We start from the raw sequence: 14099 nt of genomic DNA on the forward strand, positions 1-14099 counted from the left end.
CACACATAAAAAGAAAGAGAATTACCCATGAATTTAATCTCACACATCCTGTTAACATGTGAAAGTGATAAAGAGCTGCTAGAAATTCAGCAACATTCAAAATAATTAGCTTTATCATGCGCTAAGAGGCGCAGCACTGCAGCAATCTCAGAAACAAAAGTGGGCCTCATCCACATGATTGTAAAGCTGCTTTCAGACATGAACTGAACTCTGAATATTAGACATTTTTCAGAGGGGCTGTATGTAAAAACATGAGTCAGTTGTTGCGAACCCTCTCTGGACCTGCCAGCCTCCTGGAGAATGTCCAAGTGAGCCCTTGTGAGAATATGGCAGGATATTGTCCAGAGAATTCACAGCAAGCAGGGAGCATTGATGACGTTTCTAAAATGATACAGACACAAATGTGATGAAATCAAAAGATTATTAAAAAAAAATATTCACACAGAAGATGCTGAAGAAAATGACAACTTGGAAAGACAACGTGATGTAAGAGATTTTGGTGATCGGGCCAATCCAGCGCCCCACCCCTCGCCTGAAAGCTCCAGAGCTTATCTCATTGTTGTGCACGTGTCTGATCTGGACAATCTCCTGCTGCATTCTTTATATGTGAGAGATAAAGATAAAAGTGATCAATGTCATTCCATTGTATAACAGATTTATCAATAAATATAGTAATGGTTTGAATTTTGTGTTAAATTAAGTTCCCATCCATGGAGAGAGTTGGACAAGTCACTTCGAAAGTATAGCTAACTAAAAATAATGTTAAGTAAAGATATCATCTGCTTGATGAAATCAATATACAGCAGCACTGCGGTATTATATATTTTTCCTCACCAACACAAGAGCAGTATGGGAGATTAAAGTAATGCAGTCATATTGCTTTACCTCCCCCTCTTTTTAGCTTTTCATCTGTACAACTGCAGATGCAACTCTTCTCTTAAGCAACAAGATGCCACAAATGTACACAGATTTCCAGCAACAAGCAGTGATGGCTAAAAGTGAGGTCAATTGTGACGGTGTTTTAATCAGTTGAAGACGTCCATGTGATGAGTAACAATCAAAACCCACAGAAGTGGGCTTGTAGCAGCAGGCAGATAGCTTTGTTTGCTCTGCATAATTAGATGACAGCAGAGGAGGCAGGTACGTACACATGGGACACGACAGCCCCATATGTTGGAGACTGTATAACCAATATCATCTACACCTGCCTCCCGCTACAGTCCCAAGCTGCTGCCTCACTTGTATTCTTTAAAACCATGCCAGAAAAAAAATGAAAAACAAACCACAGCAGTTAATATGTTCACTGAGGTTAACTAGCAACGTTAGTTGCCCATTTTAGAATGAAGGTGCCTAATCATCGCTGAGGTAATGAAACATTCTTGAGGGAAGGACAGCTTTAACAAAAGGATTCAACATGGCTGTATTGGTGGTGAGTAGATCTCTGAACATGGCTATGACTCCAGAGTGATTTGACGAGGTAATTAAATTTCTGAGAGCGTGTCTCTGTGGGTTTTGTGGCCTAAAGACGCAGTGGTGCAACTAGAACGCCTACTTGAAGCAGAGAACTTTGCTACTGTCATCCCTAATGAAAAAAACCTTCCCTCTTCCTCTCAGGAAACTGTTACAGCAGCAACTTGTCAGAGGCTGCAGAAGCAACACTGCGAGGCGGTTGCCATCAGTTCAGTTCAGTCTGCGAGCCAAAATGACCTCCAAGCAAAAGCATGTTACTGACACACTGACAGATATCCTATTCTACATTTGGTAATACATCACCTGCTACACTGTATTGTGTGGCTCTTAGTGTAAACATCGCAAGACTGCAGTTACAAATAATTAATTAAATTTTGGTATTATATGCAAACAGTCTGCAAAAGAGTACTTTAAATCTACCAGTACCCACATAAGACAAATATAAAGAAATTATAATTTTTCTTTCATTAACTCTACAAAAAAAACAAGTACACAGATGGAGTAAGAGAAATAACAAAAATTGGGAGAAGTTAACCTCTTTTCTCCCCTATGCTTGCATGAAATCTAAGCTGCCACGTAATGTTGCCAAAAGATTGTTCAAAATTGCTGTGAAACATTAAACTCATATTGAGAAATGTGTTTCCTCAGGGTTTATAATGGATTAACAATCTATCCTATCCCATGTGTGCGTGCATTACATTTTTCTGCCGTGTGTGTGTGTGTGTGTGTGTGAGTGAGATAGAGTGCGAGTATTGGCTGGGGGGTATAGTGTTATCGAGAGGCCATCTGTCTCCAGCTGGACCATTAGCTCTTCAGCTGTTCAGAATGTGCCACAGATCAGTCAGTCAGACAGGTACACAACCACAAACACAAACACACACACACACTAGCTTTTATAGCGATGACTGTAGCTGACAAATTGAGTTTGACATTAGAGGTCAAAGGTACATCGGCAGCCTCATATTAACTGATACAGTACAGCATAATGTCACTACTGCATCTATGCTGGCAAATGTAAACAAGATAAACATCCAAAACTCTCACTGCTGCCAGATTTCAATATCTTAGCATACAGAAAAAGCTGCTCATATACTAATAAATAGAAAACAGGCTTCATAGGCAGAGGATGTCGCACCTTGTTAAGCCCTATGAGACAAATTCAGATTTATGAATATGAGCTTTACAAATAAAATTTGATTGATTGATTGACTTTGAGATCACTCTAACATGATTCAAGTTTTATACGTGTGTTATCAGAAGAAGAGCTTCTTGAATAGAAAGCGAGTCTGGATGTGACACAGCTCATGCAAGCTGGCATGGACATCCACCAGTGAACATATGGAAGGACCCCAGCTGCTGGCAGGTGGCGGTGATCTGCTGATCCCCAGCTCTGCCAAGTCCAGCCATGCTAGACAGCTCGACCACAGCCAAACTAGCCCAGACCAGACCAGTTAGCGCTCAGAGCTCTCACCCCCTCCCCCCAACCCACCCCCATTCTCCAGCAAGATAGTCAGGGCTCCACCCACCTGAGGTAAGCTCGAGCTGCCCTGTGCCAGGCGGCACCTGCAGGGAGGTGCCTGCAGGGAGACGAGTCCATGTGGAGGGACATGGTCATGGACATGAGGAGAGAGACAAGTTGGCATCTGTGGCCTTATCTATTAGTGTGTCAGATGCCACACATGCACTCACAGCCACACATGCACTTACACACATATACTCATACTTTTTCCTGTCATCACTATATAAAAATAAGACAAATATAGAAACAACACTGTAAGAAAATGTCTATGATCTGCCTCTGCTACTAATATGATAAAATCCATATTTCCACTCCATTTGGCGGACAGAATAAAAAAGCTCAATTATCATAATATAAAGTACAGTGCAAATTAAAACAGCTGACAGTAGCCTCTTTCTCCTTAATGGCTTTCTGAAATCATTCCTCATTCCCATCCCCTCTCCATCCTCTCTTCCTCTCTTCTTCTGGTCACTATCTCCTTCCCTTCCAACTTCCCTGCTCCCCATCCCTGTTACATGGAGGCTTTTTCAGTGGAAAAATGCCGAGCTAGCCATTCTACAGATCAGCCACCCAGTGCATTCATTCATCCAGCTGGTGGGCCGACCACAGAAGCCGCTCGCTACCTTTTGCTCCCTCTTCACTATATGACAATTTGTGAATGGCCGCAGCAGCGGTGGTGGTGGGGGGGTAGAATCAATCCAGCCTGTACAGGATGTTCATAATAAGTGGTGAGTAACTGCAGCATGATTCATGGCCATCCTCCTCAGAGAGCTGCCCTGTTCCTGCTCAATGGCGCTGCGTTCACCGTTCTCCTTTCTCCTGCTCTCATTCTCCATCCTCCTCCCTCTCTCTCTTTCCCTCTCAGTGCCTCTCTAGGACCAGACTAGTGCTGGTGGATAATCTGTGTGATTCTCACATTGGGAACCAGTCAGTCCCCACTGAGCCTGACCAGAGCTGAAACACTGAGATACCCCTCATATAAAGATCAGTGTTGCTTGGCAGAGGTAAGTGGTTGAATGAGTCTTGGAAACAGTGAGGATTTTAGTCCAGTGAATGGAACTTTTTTACCCAAGACGCTTACATCATGGAGATATTAAGATGCATACTGAGATTTCACAGAAGGCATCTTCCACAACTTAAAAAACGTTTAAATAAATCTGACTAAATGATCTTTATATAGTAATAATATGTACATAGTACTTAGTACACTTCATTGTAATTATTCCCATTTAATATATAAAGTGCAAACCATTTTATACTCATATTGATATTGTGTTACACACCTGTCTATATACTAATAACAGCCTATATATACATATACATATGTAAGTTTATTTCAATATAAGCTAAATAATTCACAAATACAGTGTACATCTTCAAACTTTCATCCTGTGACATTGCACTTTACTCAAGTAAATATATCTTTAATAATTAAAAGTATAAACATATTCTCAATATTTTTATTTAATTTTATTCTTTATTCATATTTATTCTCTACCTCATTTTGACTATCTGCTGCTGTAACAAGTGAAAATCCCTGGTTTGAGATGAATAAATCTTATTTTATCTTAAATTAAAACCTTAATTTGTCAGTGCTAATAAACATGAGTGAGCGTATGGGAAAGAATTAATTGCAGCATCCTCTTTCCCAGTTTCACCTTTTTTATGCTAAAAGGTAGATTTCTGAGATGTGAAAGGAGAGAGGATTAACAAAAGCGTAAATGCTTCATCCAATGTTTCTTTTCCACTTTTCATTTTAAAACAAAAAGACAGTATGTGTTTCACCTTGTCCTGTATCTTGTCAAAGAGCTTAAAAACTGAGAGAGAAAAGCTAATTCAAGACACCTACTTCAAATTGCAGTTTCAAAGTTTAAAGCTTTAATTTATAATAATGAATTATTGATTAAAATAATTTTCTCTTAGGTCAACAACTGAGTCTCAAAGCAAATTTTCAAAGAATTAAAAAGAAAAATTAACAATTTGGGTTAATTTAAAAATACCTTATATGGATTTAACATCAAGCTTATGATCAATCAAATACATGTATACATATTCGAAAAAGTGAACAGTTTTCACCTGTGTTCTCCAATACGTTTGCATTCTCTGGTTCTGAAGTCTTCACAATCAATGTGAGACTGCTGTCTGTTAACACATCCATCAATACGACTCAACGCTGCACCTCCTACGCATCATTTTGACTGTCCCACCTGTTGAAAGAGAGAGCCAGAGAGAAACAGAGGAGACAGGGGGAGAGAGAGAAGAGACGTGAGCACGAAGGGAATCGTTAATGGGTGACTTCCACATGTCAAATCCAGAATAACATTAACAGAGTTAGATTTCATTACAACAAAGACACAACAGTAGACACAGACAAACACACTGTTGCAGTAAAAGTAGAAAAAGCTCCAGACATGACAGAGCCATCAAACGAGCCCTCGTGGCACTAACAATCACTAATTTCTCCTGTGTATCACAGATTTGTGTCTAAAATTAATTTAAACTTTGTCAACCAAGAGAGTACACAAAGAATCACAGCCCAGATCACTATGGAAACTGTATGCCATACTATCCTATTTTAAGCTTCATTTAACATTTATAGCAGAGTTGTTAACCTATGCGAACCTTACATAGGCAGCTCTGAGCATATTTGTTTATTGTAATTAGCCGACTCCCTCCCTTCTGTGCGCCTCGGCAGCATGAAAACCAACCCGGCTCAAAGAAGAGAGATTAAAGAGATGTGACTGAGGCGGTGACAGCAAACTGTGAACACTAACAATAGTTTTACTGTAGCGAGTGATGGTGAAAGTGGGGGTGGGTATGATGGAGTGCATATGTGGCAGGATGCGGTGCACTAGGTACAATGTAATACAAAGCAATGCGTTAGAAAGGCTGAGAGAGAGAAGAGGGGTTGAAGTTTGTCAGCCTGTTGAAATTGGGTGGGGTGGCACAGGAAAGGCAAAGCATATTAAACAAGTGTGATTCCTGAAAGAATAATGACGCTACGAGCGACTACGGGCCAGTAAATGATGAAGATTTGATGCTGTGGCCTCCCGCCTGTTAATATTGTTTTCTTTCTTTCGGCTGCTGCAGTCCTTTTCTGAAGGAGTGGTGCTGCAGGATGACAAATGAGCCAGGGGAGGGGGATCTAATAACATGATCTCCTTGTGGTGTGAAAGGGGTTGCTGGGAGATTAAGACAGACGGAAGACAATAAGACAAAGGTAGTGTGCGGCTGACTACAAACAACTGCCATCTCTTTCATCCTATTGTTTCTAAATGTCATTAGCTGCTTGCTGACCTGAGCGGGAGAGCTATACCTGAAGGGAGCCCCTGCTTCAGCTTATAGTTGCAGACACACCGGCTCAGTGGGTAATTACCTCATGAGCCATCACATCTGCTCATGTGTGCAGCAGGTACAGGGACCCTGTAGATAGACCCAGCCGGAACCTGCTCTTCTCCTCACAGAGAGGCGCTATTACTCCTAAAGCCGGAGCCTGACTGAGCGATGGTTTCTGAGGTCATGTTGTACCATTTCAACACACTGAGAAACCAAAAGTCTACATCTGGCAATAAAGACATCTATTTTGACAAAGCATAAACTGGAATTGGATACCTCCTCCTGAAATGGCTGACCCAGATGAGCTGAGCCCGGCCTCATCGATGCAACAATCCCAAGGACTCAGAGAAATAACAGTCACAGCAGCACCCTATTAAAAATAGGCTGTAGCCACTGAGCAGTGTGTCACCGAAGTGGCAGTGACACAACACACAGCTGGGATGCTGGTCAGGCTACAGAGGTCCTGCCAGAGCTCAGCGCCTAGAGCTGCTTGTGGATGTGCAAGGTCTCTGCATGTGTGTGTGCGTGTGTGTGTGTGTGTGTGTGTGTGTGTGTGTGTGTGTGTGTGCGTTTATGCACAATTCCATGTGTGTTAGACAAAGCCCCAAGGCTGAGGATTCACAGCATCAGCATCCACTGGCAGAAGCTGCACACACAATCACATGAGGAGAGAACGAAAGCCGGGAATTTCACAACACTCCCAACACCCCCTCCCGCCAGCCAGCTCCAGCGCCTCAAATGTGTTTATTTTCCACATTATTCACGTTTCTCCTGTATGCTTCCCCCTCCCCTCACCATCTCCACCACTGTCAAGACCTGACGAGAGGCCATTTCAATAATGAAGATGGACTTACTGCAATAGAGAGTGCACATAAATTGGAGCTACAGCCAACAAGCATGTCCAATTTGCCAAGCGGTTAAGCCTGATGTCTGGGTGCAGCTTTAAGAGAGCGCCGCGGCTGCCATCAACGGGTTTGCGCCGACCTGATTCATCCATCCACATCATTAATACTTCACAGAGGGCACCACCATTTAACTCTGCTGCAGGAAACCGCTCTTTAAACACCACACATTAGGGCACGTAATCACTGTGCACTCATTTCTGGAGCATTCAGCAGGTGTAGGGAAATGGCTCATACTTCTGACCCCTCTATTGTTCTTGCATGTGCACCGGGTTCTTTGCACGGTGAGGAACAGAAACAGAGACAAAGAGCAGAGAGTGGGAAAAGCCAAACAAAGTGATTAGGATTTGATTTATCCTTTTAAACCCTCCTCCACACACCATGTGTTAATGTGCAAGCTGGATAACAAGATAAGAACATGTTTACTCGCGCTATATGGAACTTATCAGCACCACAATCAAATTCCTGCAAGCCTCTTCCCTGGTCCTCGTTTGACTGCATTTCTCTTCCATTCGATTGTATTTCTCTCCAATGAAGCGGCCACAGGAGGGATGGCTCGAGTGGGATTGTGTACAATAGTTGAAAATACTAAGCAAGGTCTCACAGCAGTGGCATATGTAGGTACAAAAGGCTCATTGTGTCAACGTAGGGAGACAGTCAGGGGCCAGGGAAAAGATCCCCAACAGACGAACTCTAGAAGAGGGCATAGCGCCACAGGGAACACTGGTCCAAACCGACAGCGCTGAAATGGCGACTCCGCTTTTCAGCACAGGTGTAGGGTTTCAGAGCAGGTTCACCGTTTGGCTGCAGATAGACTAAGTAATCTGCCTCACACGCACTCTTCAGCTTGTGAACTTGCAGCAGTACAGGACAGAGAGGCCCACATCAAATACATGGTACAGGTACCCAGTAATAATAATATACATTCATATTGCATGTCTGTCTGTGGAACACATATCTCAAGAATACTTCATCTTATCGGCTTCACACGTGGAATGTTATTGGTCAAATTTGGTATGATATGTTTAGAATTAATAACATTTGAATTAAGAGGCAAACAGCACATTGCAGTCAGTGTGGGCGTGGCAACGTGTCTACGTCCTCGGGTAAACTACAGGAACAGGTGTTTTCACCTCCCGTGATGAATGCAGGCACGATCAGATGACCAGCAGGGACAGTGCCACTCTCCAATTGAGAATTAAACTTTAAGTTCGCTATACTAACCGCCATACCAGTAGCTCCACTCCAAAACCATGTAGTTATGTCAAAGCAAATGACTAAAAGGCTTATTTAGACTGCCCTACGCATCCTCCGGAGGGCCTGTCTGAGTAGAGTTTCTCCTGCCAGCCCCCTAGTAAAAACTCAGGAGCATGTCGGAATTCACAGTGAGCAAATGTTGATGACTTCTCTAACATACAAGACCCAAAAATGAAAAAGAGACAAAAAGAATACAAATATCTCAAGATAAAAAAGGATTGCCATCACAAAAAAAGACAGCAAAGAAGACGTCAAGAGACCTTTTTGGTGATAAGGGCTGATGCCAGTGTCACTGTGCTGTCAACAAAAACTCCTCTGTCCTGCCTCTGCGCCACCGCTTATCTAAACTATCGGGAGATTTCCGTGTTGTTGTGAACACGTCTCAGTTGAGAATCTCCTGCTGCGCTGTTCATTGTGCGGACGTTCTCCAAAGTTCATGTCTGAAAACAGGCGTGCCTTTAACTGTGATTCTGAGGGCAAGTAGTCGCATCTTTGATATTTATTTTCCCCTGAACCACTGTGTGTTTCACTGCTCCTGCTAACCGTGACTAGCCACAGCTTGGGTGTCTATTTTCTCCTGAACCATGACGCAAACCTTTTCATCACAGGTGTATTGCGCAGAACCTGAGGAAGCACAGGGTGAAGTTGTTTGCAAAGGCTGCAGGCAGCAAAACCACAAGCCAAAAAATAAACCCATTTCATATAGGCATGTTTTGAATGGACACTGCACTAGAAGTTATAAATATTATGGAGCAGAATTATCTGAATTTCTCTATCTGAGAGGAAAACCTCCACTGAAAACTACACAGCAAATATGAAGTTCCGAGATCCTGAGAACATTTCTTTTATGTCAAGCACAATTTACACATGCGCAGGTCTCTGAATTCTACTTCTACTGTTTTGAGGAGGGTCATTTCTTCAACACCCACAGACAAGCTGCAGATTTAAGGACAGTACTATAATGGAGAGGGGACTCCCCAAAATAGACCTCTGCTGTCTTGAGATCAGACAACAGTGCTGCCCACTGATCCATCACGCCACTTAATTTGTTTCTCCGTCCTCGTCAGCGACTAATTGTTGAGATTCTCTTGTTAATTGATCGGTGGACCACAGAGCTCTCGCGTAGCCCTCTACTGCTTTTATGTCTTTGTACTGTCAATGCTGCAGAAGAGACATTAACTCTCTTTTCTCTCTCACAAACATAAAGAGTGACAGCTCATCAGGTCAGGACAGTTCAACACTTACAACAGAGCTCTCCTCTTCTGACTCACCAAGCCAACGACAAAGATGCAGCGCTCTCTAGCAGATCACATCAAACCCCTTTGCATCCCTTCAGCAGTTGTAGGTAGGACTGGTTATTACAGCTTTTTCTATGTAAATGTGTTATATCTAAAGAAGTCATATGTCAGGAATACATCAGACTGACCTCTACTCATGTAAAACACAAACTTAAACCTGTCTTAATAGTTTTGGCCACTTGAGGGCAGCGAAACAACCTATAAAACACATGCTTATATATTATTTGTTACCTTATTGAGTTGATATGTTGCAGTGATAACCTGCATCAAATACCTAACATTTTACCCCTGGATTTTTTTGCAAGCCTACATTGGCTTCTAATTATATTAATAATGATTTTAAACATTTTGATTAAAAAAAGCCGCCTACAGCTTTGGTGGGTCTTATTAGTCACATTCGTCCCAGACCCTGACCTAAATGGTTCTTGGTTCCAGACCAGCTGGTCTCTGTCTGTCGAAATGTGATGAATCGGTTAGAGATTAGGCACCGAATCCAAACCAGCCCTGTTCATCCACCACCTTTTCATTAACTGCTGCTGTTTGGTGCTGGGCAAGTTGAGAAAATAAATAAATAAATAAATAATAAGTTAACCGACATTGTACATTTCCCTGGAGCTGAGGCAAATTGTCGAGCTGGGGTTCAACATTATCACAGACCCATTTCAATATACACACATGATTATAGCAATTGACTGACTCGGTCATGACGATTACTTGTCAGGTAATATCACAGCAGAAGACAAATCTCAATGATTTTGTCTCTGACCTATGACAAGAGAAAGACATCCTTATCTGTATATCTTAATTCAACAGAGCCTTCTACATCTGCCCCTGGTACTGCACACCTTCTCTGCCAGATGTTTGCTGCTGTATTTGATCAAACCTCCACACCTGAAATCCCTGACATGGTCCTGTGATGGCAGAGATATGGAATCTGCTTGAGATAATCATCGTCAATCACAGGCGGCTGAAGAGCCCCGGAAGCATCTAATAGGTTAAGATTCAGTATGTATCGGGATTATAGAGCTGGATTGTTATCAGCACAACCTGCAGATCCAGACTGGAACAATTGTAACCACTGTTACCTCCAAGACCTCATGTCTGCCGCAGAGTGAAGGTGCCGGCCTCTTATATCAGAGTCTTTTTCTCAGGAGGCTGCTCGGCCTATTAGTGTTTTGCTCTTGATGGGATCGTAGTGCTGCTGAGATATAGTATGTGAGTGACACTCCTCTCAGGATTTAATCAGCTCAGTATGTGGTTTCAGAGACGACTCTCTCACCTCCTTTCATTTATCTTTCAGCATAAATCTGTTGACATTTTCTCAGTTTAATGTCTAATTAAAGGAGCATTTCACCACCTCATTTGTGGTGATCTTTTTAATGGTCTTGGAATATTGATATGAACTGGATCAATGGTGTTTGTCTTGTGAATCACACACGATGCAAATGAAGAATTTTGGTCATGTGATAAGAGGAAAAATCTAAATTTCCTCCTTATTCTCTTAAAGCTGCAGCCAAGATCAACAATAAACCTTCAACCTCAAGGATTCTCCAGTACATATGGAAAAATAATCCCTATATGACCATTAAGACAAAAGAAACAGCCTTTCTATGCTGATCTCATTTTCAAGCACAATTTGGATTGTTTAGTCCTGACTATTGGTTGGTAGAATTAGGATAAAGATAAAGCAAAATTAAATTAAATGAGAAATAGCTTGTGAGCTTGGATTGACACTTGTAAAATGTATGTAGGAACATTTATTGAGTTCAAACTAAAAATCTTTTTTCCCCAAGTTACAAAATATATTTTTTTGAAACATTAAATGTCATAACAAAAACTGGTAGCAAACAAAGTGCAGCTTATGTCTCCAGTCCACCAGCTAACAAGTCAAAACAAGATATAATACGATAACAACACATATAATATAATTTTTTGAAGATGTAATTGGATTGGACTGGAGAGTATTGAATAATTTGTGCTGAATTAAATTACATCTTTGGTGCTGTCTCTTCATAATGACAGTATTAATGGCAAAGAGTAACAATTACATGAAACTGCATTAAATTTTATAGCCCTATTTCACAGGTGTTGGTGTAATTGCATCATTATGATTATACTTTAGGACTTTTTATTACATGTTAATCCTCCAATTCAGGTCTGTGTTTTGTTTGGCTATTAATCATTTCATTTCATTCTGATGAAAATGAAATTTTTCTTTGCAGTACCTTGTCAAAACTGTGAGACACTGGTGCTTTAAACATAAAATGTATAAAAGATTATAAATGATGCCCCTGCAGTGCATTTATATAATTTATCAATATTTATTATCAACTGCTGCAGCTGTTCAGACAAAGAAGATTGAAGATGCCGTAACTATGCCGTAGCATGGTGATGTTTGTTATTAGTGTTTATCATCATGAAATAAATAGATGAATTAGTAATTCTAAAGTTATCTTTACATACAATGGGACTAAGTTGGTTAAATACAGGCCTATAACTAAATACATTATACAAGAGGGTACAACATGTATTGAATAATCCATTCATGTAGTTTTCTTATCCAGTGCAGAAACATGCTGCATGACATCTGACTTTTAAATTGCTATATGCTAACTGATAACTGAAAACTGTGTCTGTTTCTCTGTTTATCATTGCACAGGCTGAGCTCTTCAGCAGCGAGGAGAAGAGGACAGAGAGAGATAAGAGGAGAGAACTAAGCGGAGGGAAGGTCAAGAACGAGAAGAGAGACAGACGATTACAATACATCACTGTGTGCCTCCAGAGGCTGCTGCTGCTGGTGCTGCTGCAGCATGTGTTCACAATGCTGCTTCATTCATACCTGTACAGATGATCAGTCAAAACAAGGCTCCTGCCTAAATGAAAAAAAAAAATTCTAGGTGAATGGCAGAGAGAAGAATGGCAATAAGGCAGGCAGTAGGCGAGGTGTTAAAAGTTGATTAGGTTGTTAAAGGTCACATAGTCAGGCCTCATCAGCCATCCCAATGGAGCACGGGAAGCAGCTCAGGGCCTCAGCACTGCCGCTAATGAGACAGAAGCAATGGCATCCTCACTAACACATGGATATATCCTGCTCCCATGTACAGAAATCTTCTCATGGTACATGAAAGTACACGGTAGTACCCAGTGAATGTGATAACATTAACAAAAATACATCTTAACTTGCCTGAGGTTGCTATAACAAGCCAAGAACACCCAGAGCATGAGGAAATCTGGGTGAGGCATGTAAAGCTAAATTATTTGATCGCAGATATTGGAAATGCACTGTAGGTTCATACATTATTTTAACACAAAACATACACCCACACAAACACACACACACACACACACACACACAGAGGCCATAAACTTTCACATTACAGATTCATTTGCTAGCAAATCTATGTTTGGTCCATCCACTGCTCATGAAGGGTTAGTCTTATGAAACGATTGCGTATTTAATGAGCCTATGCACACAAGCTCACACACACACACACACACACACAGTGCTCCCACTCAGTACAGTTAAAAAGATGCTGATGTATGAGTAAGTGCGGATAAATACAGAAGATGCATCCACCCCCCAGACACACTGAGCCAAAACTACTGATCATGACCAACCCTACAAACTCCTGCCTGATACACACAAAGCCACTCACACATACACACGTCACATGCATCAAATAATCTCGACTGCAGCAGTGAAGAAAGGTCAGCCATCAGATACATAATTATCATAATTCCAACAGGTGCATTTATTAGAGCTACGCTTCGTTCGCTTTGCCGAATCTAAATCTGGATGGGTGGGTGGGTGTTTGTGTGTGTGTGTGTGTGTGGGGGGGGGGGCGGGGTACAACTACTCCGCAGTGATCAGTGTGAATAGTGTCATAATGTCCTGCAGGTTTACAGGCTTGCCAAGGCACTCAGTCAATGCCTGTTTCTGCCCCAACAATGCCTGTCAGACACATTATGTGTTGAAGTGATCAATATTTTTTATTACCACCACTTTGTTCTACCTCTCTCGCATACGCTCCAGAATAATTGACATTTATGCAATTTTCAGGGGCACCGCTTTTCTTTTCCTCAGAATGTGTGAGTCTGTGTGGATGTGTGTTCCTTACTTTAAATGAACATGTGGAGGCATTTGGCTCCGGTTGTGTCTTTGACAGTTATCAGAAAGTCTGACTTTCACCTTGCAGGCGTGTGTTTATGTTCAATATTGTGTATATACTGCGCACACGCATGTGTGTGTGAGTGTGTGCATGCTGCACTTTTCTGTTTGTGGAAGAACTTAAAGTTAGAGTCAATCAAAATGAGAAG

At 41.6% G+C, this 14099-nt stretch overlaps 1 protein-coding gene across 2 annotated transcripts in view; it reads right to left on the reverse strand.

Moving 5' to 3' along the window:
- Nucleotides 1–14099, reverse strand: part of nexmifb (neurite extension and migration factor b) — a 51463-nt gene that overhangs the window by 7968 nt on the left and 29396 nt on the right. For both annotated transcript variants that reach the window (XR_011244061.1, XM_069531712.1), the window contains exon 2: nt 5066–5196. Coding sequence is in view for 1 of the 2 variants with exons in the window: in XM_069531712.1 (XP_069387813.1) it covers nt 5066–5147 (82 nt within the window). In the remaining variant the exon portion in view is untranslated. The remainder of the gene's footprint in view (nt 1–5065; nt 5197–14099) is intronic.

Source organism: Paralichthys olivaceus, chromosome 9 (genome assembly GCF_024713975.1).
Source record: "Paralichthys olivaceus isolate ysfri-2021 chromosome 9, ASM2471397v2, whole genome shotgun sequence".
Lineage (NCBI taxonomy): Eukaryota > Metazoa > Chordata > Actinopteri > Pleuronectiformes > Paralichthyidae > Paralichthys > Paralichthys olivaceus.